This window comes from Bison bison, unplaced genomic scaffold, assembly GCF_000754665.1.
Source record: "Bison bison bison isolate TAMUID 2011002044 unplaced genomic scaffold, Bison_UMD1.0 scf7180017864249, whole genome shotgun sequence".
NCBI classification, from domain to species: Eukaryota; Metazoa; Chordata; class Mammalia; order Artiodactyla; family Bovidae; genus Bison; species Bison bison.
In genome coordinates, this window is record NW_011494821.1 from 2,813,216 (window position 1) to 2,821,091 (window position 7,876).

The following is a 7,876-nucleotide window of genomic DNA, read 5'->3' on the forward strand; positions in this document are numbered from 1 at the left end:
TGCCGGGGAAGTCGGGGTCGTCAGGATCGTCGGAGACGACAGACTGCGAGGGGCCGCCACTGCTGGTGTCACTGCTACTGCTGCTGAAGAAACGCTTCCGGTCCTGCGGCGGGAACCACTGTACGGCTGCCAGGCCCGGCCGCCTCCGCGGCCTCCCGCCGCCGGCTGCCCCGTACGTTCGGAAGAGCCCACTCGCGGGTAGCGGGAGTGACGCCGCCATGGCCTGCACCCGCCAGGCAGTTCAAATGCTAACACCGCGAGACTTCCTCGAGACGCGGAGGCGCCTGCCCGCCGGGTCCTAGCGCCCGGCCGTCCGCGCAATCATGACGGATCTCGCGAGAAGTGGGAGGGGGCGGGTAACTATGGCGGTTTGGCTTTTTCATTGTGTTGCGGGGATGGACTGAGATGGTTGTCGTTTCAGGCCCACACCGTGTGCACTCAGGCTCTCGAGCGCGTTTGTGGGAGCGACCTGGTTCAGGTGAGCGCAGTCATCCCAAAGACCGGAGAGAGGGGGTCATGGGGGAGGGAGGACGGCCTGAAGCGGGTGCCGTGAGACGCCGGGATTGTACTTTGCCGAGACTTCCCCTGAAAGCACAGGCCGAACGTTCCTGAGGCGCCCCTTAGTCTCTTCACCGGCTCACGTTTGCCAGGGTTGCGGCTTTGCTGGAACCAAATGAGGGCAGAAACTGCTCACACCCTTTATTCCTCGACCTTGAGGTTGTCTGTGTGCTAAGTGTTAAAATTCCCAGCTTTTCCACCCCATAAACAGATCGTGCTAATTAACACCCATCCTCTTTCAGCTTGTGGAAGAATGGCATTCAGTAAGCTGTAAGGTCACCTCGGATAAAGAAAATGTAACCGTGGCTGCAGAGCTCTCCTTGAATCAGCTAAAGCAGGTACTTAGGATTTGATTAATCCACGTTTCTTGGGCATCTTCCCTGGAAACGATAATATTAATAGCATCTCCAAATATAAAGTGTCCAAAACAGGTCTGTTGATCCACCTTCTGCTCCAGCCTGTTGCTTCCCCACTCTCTCAGGGTAACTAACTAGGGTAACTTACGAGTTGCTTGCGTGCTCAGGGGTGTCCGACTCTGCGTTCCGGCGGACTGCAGCCCACCAGGCTCCTCTGTCCATGGGATTATCCTGACAAGAATACTGGAGTGGGTTGCCATTTCCTCCTCCAGGGGATCTTCACGAACCAGGGATGGAACCCGCGTCTGCTGCTGCTCCAGCACTGGCAGGCGGATTCTTTACCTCTGAGCCATCTGGGATGCCCTTACACTGCTGACTTACTAGGAATTCTAGGAATTCCTTGTGGTGACTCCTTTTCCTTAAAAAAATTTTTTAAAAAATATTTATTTACTTATTTGGCTGCACCAGGTCTTAATTGTGGCTTGCAGGATCTAGTTCCCTGACCAGGGATCCAACCCATGTTCCCTGCATTGGGAGCTCTGAGTCTTAGCCACTGGACCACCAGGGAAGTCCGAACTCCTTTTTCTTACATCCCCTTATCTGTTGCAGCAGCAAACTCTGTCATTCTGTCCCATCCCCACCCCCAGATATATTCTAAATCCATTCACTTCTGTCTGTCTCCACTGTTGTTCAGGTCACCACCTCTTGCTGGATTCACTGCGGTAGCCGCCTCCCTGCTTTTCTTGCCTGTGCTTTTGCCGTGTCCTTCACAGACATTCTTCATGGAGCAGCTATTTTTTAAAAGCAAACACTATGCCACTTATCGGCTTTAAAAAAAAAACAAACTGTATACACTTAGACTAAAATTTGTCTTTTTCAGTGGTGTCCCAGGCATCCTATGATCTGGTCTCCACTTACTCCTCCATCTCCTAATACTTTCGTCTTCCCTGCTTCTTAGACTCCAGCTTGCTGCTATTGTTCTAGCCACTGGACCTTTGTACTTGCTGCTCCTTCTGCATGAGACAGCTTTTCTCCTAGATCTTCATGTGTGTGCTTTTTTCTTATATTTAATTCACATATTACCTTCTTAGCTAGACTTTGCCTGATCACTCATTCAAAAGTAGGAACTAAAGTCAAGTTTAACATCTTGTGATGATCCAGGTGAGAATGATGGGATCTGAGCTGAAGAAGTAGCAGTGAGAATGGCGGAAAAGGGACAGGTGTTAAGAGAGACTGAAAAAAAAAAAGAATCATCAAGAACTGACTTGGGGATGGGAGTGTGGTGTGGGGTAAAGGATAAGGGAAAAGAAGTTGAGTTTTAACTAGGTTTCTGGCTTGGGAAACTTAGTGGTTGCTGAGGCCATTCATTAGACTTGAGGAATACTGGAGAAGGAACACATTTAAAGGGAAAGATGAGAAGGGGGGGGCGGTTTCCTTGGCAGTCCAGTGGTTAAGACTTTGCCCTCCAGTGCAGGGGGTATAGGTTCGATCCCTGGTCGGGGAACTAAGATCCCACATGCCTTGACCAAAAAACAGAAACGTAAGGAATGATGCTGTCCAGGAATTGTAAGTCCATTTTTTTTAGAAGTCTATTTTAAATCAACTATACTCCAATTAAAAAAAAAAGTTAACTCCAAAAAAAAAAAAATGTAGTAGGTCCATGTCTAAAATATGTTTCATTTTTTTTCTTCCCCATCTTATAGTTACTAAGAGATGTGACTGAGCTGCAGATCCTTGGTGAAATATCTTTCAACAAATCTCTGTATGAGGGGCTCAACACAGAGAACCACAGAACTAAGGTAATCCCTGGCTGTTTTCTATTTTCTGGGTGTTGTCCTGGGAAGCCTGTGCCTGGCTTTAGCGCCCTTGTACAAATAGGCACTTGCTATTGCCCTCTTCCTGTTTCAGTCTTATTACCTCTGCTCTTGACTCTGCAACCAGCTGTCTCCATGACCTTGAGTTACTCAGGTTCTGCCTAAGTTTTTCTGTCTCTGAAATGAGGCAACTGAATAAGAGGCCTAAGCAGAGGAAGTCTCAGTTGTTATAACTAGGCTGGAATCAACACCTAACTATATATACTTTGATTTGAAAATTTTTTTTTTATTTCCTAGTTGAGAATTTTTTTTTCTTATATGTATTAACTCGCTTGCTAGTATGTGATACCAGTGTTTAGTTACAGTGTCCCATGGTTACAATACTCATGAGCGCACAATTCTCTTATGTCTTTTCTTTTTTTTTTTTCTCTTATAAGTCTTAAACTAAGTCCTGGAACCCTTGGATTCGTTTTGCAGAGGTTTTACATGTGACTGCAAGTCAGACTGACCTTTGACCTTTGTGATCTGTGGGCTGAAGACTGTGTGTGCCCCCGCGGGGCTGTCGTTCTTGTTGACACTTGCCCTAGGCAGCTGCTAGTGCCAGAAATGGTCCATCTGTGAGCTCTTTAGTGAAGCCTGAGTGTCAAGAGGGTGAGAGTGGATTGCTCAACATTAGCTCCTCTGCTTTCCTCCCTGGAGGAGGGGAAAGGCACAGTTCTCTAGACATGTCAGAAATAACATTTGTTTATTTTTGAGTGTGTCTGATACAGAAAATGATGTGGAAGAAAGAGAAGTGTTCCCATTATATCATTGCACAGATTAAAAAAAAAAGAAAATCCAAGTCTTATGCAAAGATCCCAAATGAAAAATAGTGATTCCTTCACTCCCTGTCTCCCACACCCTGGATTCCCTCCTCCCCAAAAGAGTTCCTATTAACAGTGTCTTATATGCACATTCTTAAGTCATTTATTTATGTATAAATGTTCCCCCTTTACTTACTGGTGCTTTTATTGGAGAGTCTCCATGATGATTTTCCTTTTTTGAAATTCAGTACCCGAAGCTAAGTTTTAAGTGCATTTCAGCTGCAAAAAAACCAAACTAATGTGCCTTAAAGGCCTCTTGTGTTTATCTGGGGGTGGAGGCAGACCGGTGTCAGTGGCCGGGCTCCTTCAAATCTTGAGCTTTCCTGACTATGTGCTGGCGATGCCTTCCCTTGTGCCTGGCCTAAAGTCGCCACCTCTCCCAGCAGTACATTTTCACATGGCAGAATACAGAATAGGAAGCCAAGAGGTGAGTAGTAAAAGGAGTTTTTCTTCCCGTGACTTCCTTTTCTTTCTTTTTCTTGTTTTTCGGGCCACACGGCACATGGCACATGGGCTTTTCGTTCCCCCACCAGGGATTGAACCCGTGCCTGGTTCAGACTCTCTCTCTCACACACACACAACCAGAAGGTCAGTCTCCTGGCGGACTGCTAGATAAGAGACCAGAATAGTTTGTATGAAGTATTTTGGTCATCAGATCACTTTCCTGTCCTCTGGTTTACTCCTCCCCTCACCCCACCTCCAGTTTTTGTTCTCTTTGTTTTTTGAAGATTCTGTTGCTCTACCTAGCTCAGAGATTCTTTGCTCAGCCACGTCCAGTCTACTGATGTGTACATCGAAGGCATTCTTTGTTCCCATCACAGCAGCTGTTCATCTCTAGTATTTCTTTCTGGTTCTTTCTTAGGGTCTCTGTCTCTCTGCTTACATTGCCCGTCTGCTGTTTGTTCTTGTGTGCTGTCTGTTCTATCCTTTGGAGCTCTTAGCATATTCATCGTGGTGATTTTAAATTGCCAGTCTGATAATTCCGACATTCTTGCCGTATCTGGTTCTGGTGCTTACTCTCTCTTTTTAAATTTTGTTTTTTTGCCTTTTGGTATACCCGATAATTTTCTTTTGATAGCTGGAAATGCTGTACCAGGTAAAAGGAACTTCTGTAGGCAGACCTTCATTAATGTAGTGAGGTGTGGGGAGGGGAGGTGCTCTGTGGTTCTGTGATTAGGGCTCAGTCTTTTAATGAGCCTGGGCGTCTGGCCTGTGAACTTCCTCACTGTTTCTGTGGGACAGGATAGCTAGAGTGGGCTTGAGTTGGGCACTTCCCTTCCCCCAGAACAGTTAGGCTCTCATTATATCCAGCAGGTTAGGCTAGGGTTAACTGTTTTCCCCTGAGCCCAGTCCTTGTTCAGATCAGAGTTCTTTGGCTTATTTCAAAGTGATTCCTTTTCTGTTCCCCCTGCTGGAAGCATGAAGGGTTTTTTCTCCAGCATTGACTGTGGGAACCTGGTCAAGTGCCTGGAGTAACCTCACCCCAGTGGCTAGGTTCCCTGGAGTTTGCAGCCCCAGAGTCATCACTGTCGTGCTTACAGCAGTCCATCCGTTGCAGTTCAGGATTTCCTTCCCTGGCGGTGGTGAGCCTCTGCTCTCTGTGTCCATCTGTCTGTCTGTCCCTCTGCTCTTGGTGGCAGCAGGTTTGCCTGGTGTCCTCCCCTTTCTTAGGGATCCAAGAAAAGTTGTTGATTTTCCAGTCTGGTCACCTTTTTCCTTGTTAGCATGGAGTGGTGACTTCCAAGCCCCTTACATGTGGAACCAGAAACCAGAAATCTCATTAGATAATTTTAAATACTGCATCAGGGAAGGTTTAGCTTTTTGCTTTACTGTTGTCAGTCTTGATCAATACACGGTATGTTGCCAAGTTCTCATATTTTGCTTCTTAAAATAATGTGGAATTTTCACTTCATTTTGCTTCACCTGACTTACAGGGTGATCTCTGTGTTTTGTTGCAGATCACTGTCATCCTCCTGAAAGATGAGGAGGCGTATTCTCTGTCTCTCATCATTAAAAGCAGTGTCGGGGGCCTTCTGGTTTTGATCGTGATTATAGTCATCCTAGTCAAGGTCCGTTCCCCCCACGTTCATGAAGGTTCTGGTGTTGGGCAGAATTCTGCTTAGAGAGCCACCCCCCGACCTCGAGCAGCTACCCTAGCCTTGTGACCCCGTTTCCTTCTTCCTTTAGCCACACATCTGTTGAGGCAAATGAATCAAGACAGTTTCTGTCTGAAAAAGATCAAGATCTCATTGAAGAATTGGAGTGCAGAGCTATTTTCCTAAAAGGGACCTGATGTTCCTTTCCTGTTTAAATCCTTTCCTTTCCTTCCCCTGATCTAATGTTCAAACTCTTTCACTGCTATCCAAGGCATCTAATGTCTGCCTCTACTCTCTCCACCCTCGAGTCTTGCTTTTTTTCTCAACACACTGAACTGAATAGCTTTGTCTCTCTGTGTTTGCAGTGAGGCTCTCTACACCCGCCTCCCAAGCCCTTTCCTTCATAATTTGCTCTCGCTCTTCCCTTAAAACTCAGCCCAGAGATTCCTGAGTCCTCTGAACTGACCTTTATGCCTTTCCCTTGAACTGCCCTCTAGAAACCCTTCCAAGAAGCAGTGGTTATACTGTGTTGTCATTGTTTCTCTTCCCAACTAGATTGTGAGTTTCTTGATATGTAGGGGGGCTGTACTTGATCTCTTTCTATCTTTTACATAAATAGATCCAGTACAGCTGAAATGATAGTACTTAGCAGAATTAGTTAACTTAAAAAGGTGAAAGTGGGGTGGGGGTTCAGAGGAAGGTGGAAAACCACTTCTGACTGGGGACTGAACACAGAATGCTTGTGGGAAGGCAGTATTTAAGATGGGTCTCGAAGGATTGGATCATCTGGGGAGATTCAGAGGAAGCAGAAGAAGCAGAGGAGCACTGGGGATATTTGGCAACAAAAAGATAAATGGTTTTCTAAAGCAGATGGATGGCTTAGGCCTGTAATTGGTCTTCCCTCCCTTTGTTTTAGTGTGGCTTTTTTAAAAGAAAATACAGAGAGCTGAACTTGGAGAGCATAAGAAAGGACCAGCTAAAATCACAGAGTCTGCTGGAAGAAGATAATTAGGAGCAACTTCCTCATCCATCCGGAGAGAGTATCAGCCAGTCCTGAAGCTTCTAGAGACCTTCCTTTTAGGTTGTACAGACGACCTTCCCTTTAGATGACCAAGTGCGGAATCTAACAAGTTGTTTGTGGAGTGTTTTTTAACTATACATTGTCCCCAAAGTGCCTGTGCATTGTGCAGAAAAGAAACCTGGGAAACATTTGGTTGTAAATAAAGGTAAACTATTTTCTTTACAGAAGAAGTGCCTTTAATATGCAAATATGATATACTTTGTGATCCCCCCTGCCCCGCCCCAGAGAAGGTTATATGGCATCTCCCAGGCTTGCTTGCCTAAGAGCACTTTTTTCATGCCATTTCTATTAACATCTTCCAAAATAGTCTTCCATGAAGTACATCTTTGTGGGGGACAGTGGTCGGAAGCAGTTCCTGGTCTGGCAGTTTTATGATCAAAGGATGCAGTCTGTTATTTCAAATCAGGCCCATGAAAAAGCACCCCCCAGAACAAAAGTAAAAAGTAGAAAAACAGGGGTTACCAAAACAGGAACAAGGAGGGAGAGGAGACCAGGACTTTGTTCTGTAGTGTCTGCTTAACATCCTGTGCGGGTCCTCACCTGGCTTCTGAGTGACTTGCTCAGGGACCTTCATGTCTCAATGAGAGACATGCCTGCCCACAGCGGGAGGTGGAACCTGGCCTGGGAGTTGGGGACACAGAGATTAGGGCCTCATTACAGGCTGACCTTGCTCTTAGTATCCTTATTTTATTTATATGCCCCATGCTGTTAAAACTTGACCGCATCTGTCCACTCTCAGCTGTGCAGAGGCACAGTTTGTGTTTTCATGGGTGATAAATATCATTGCAAACAAGCGAAGCAGGAGTATATAATGTAGAAAGCAATCCTGCGATCCCTCTGTGTTCTTTAATTCAAGTGCTTTCATTGTTTGTTTTTGTTTGTCTTCGGCTGAGCTGTGAGGCTTATGGGCTCGCAGTTCCCCAACCAGGGATTGAATCCTCGAAGTGAAAGGGCTGGGTCCTAAACACTGGGCCGCCAGGGAAGTCCCTGGACTCTGTTTCTTCATAGCTTTTCCATTGACTTCAAAGTCCTGTCTGTACATAATGGTAATTGGGAGTCTTTCTGATATTTATACTTTTTCCCATCGTTATTTCTCTAACTAGGACTT

General features: G+C 46.0%; 2 protein-coding genes across 2 annotated transcripts in view; one reads left to right on the forward strand and one right to left on the reverse strand.

Annotated features, from left to right (window-relative positions):
* GSG2 (germ cell associated 2 (haspin)) overlaps positions 1-325 on the reverse strand; it is a 3,241-nt gene extending 2,916 nt beyond the window's left edge. The window contains exon 1 of the mRNA XM_010847494.1: positions 4-325. Coding sequence (XP_010845796.1) covers positions 4-220 — 217 coding nt within the window. The 5' untranslated portion in view covers positions 221-325. The remainder of the gene's footprint in view (positions 1-3) is intronic.
* ITGAE (integrin, alpha E (antigen CD103, human mucosal lymphocyte antigen 1; alpha polypeptide)) overlaps positions 1-6,930 on the forward strand; it is a 61,038-nt gene extending 54,108 nt beyond the window's left edge. The window contains exons 27-31 of the mRNA XM_010847474.1: positions 422-478; positions 801-896; positions 2,618-2,713; positions 5,550-5,660; positions 6,604-6,930. Of these exons, the coding sequence (XP_010845776.1) occupies positions 422-478; positions 801-896; positions 2,618-2,713; positions 5,550-5,660; positions 6,604-6,699 (456 nt within the window). The 3' untranslated portion in view covers positions 6,700-6,930. The remainder of the gene's footprint in view (positions 1-421; positions 479-800; positions 897-2,617; positions 2,714-5,549; positions 5,661-6,603) is intronic.
* Positions 6,931-7,876: the final 946 nt, after the last annotated feature.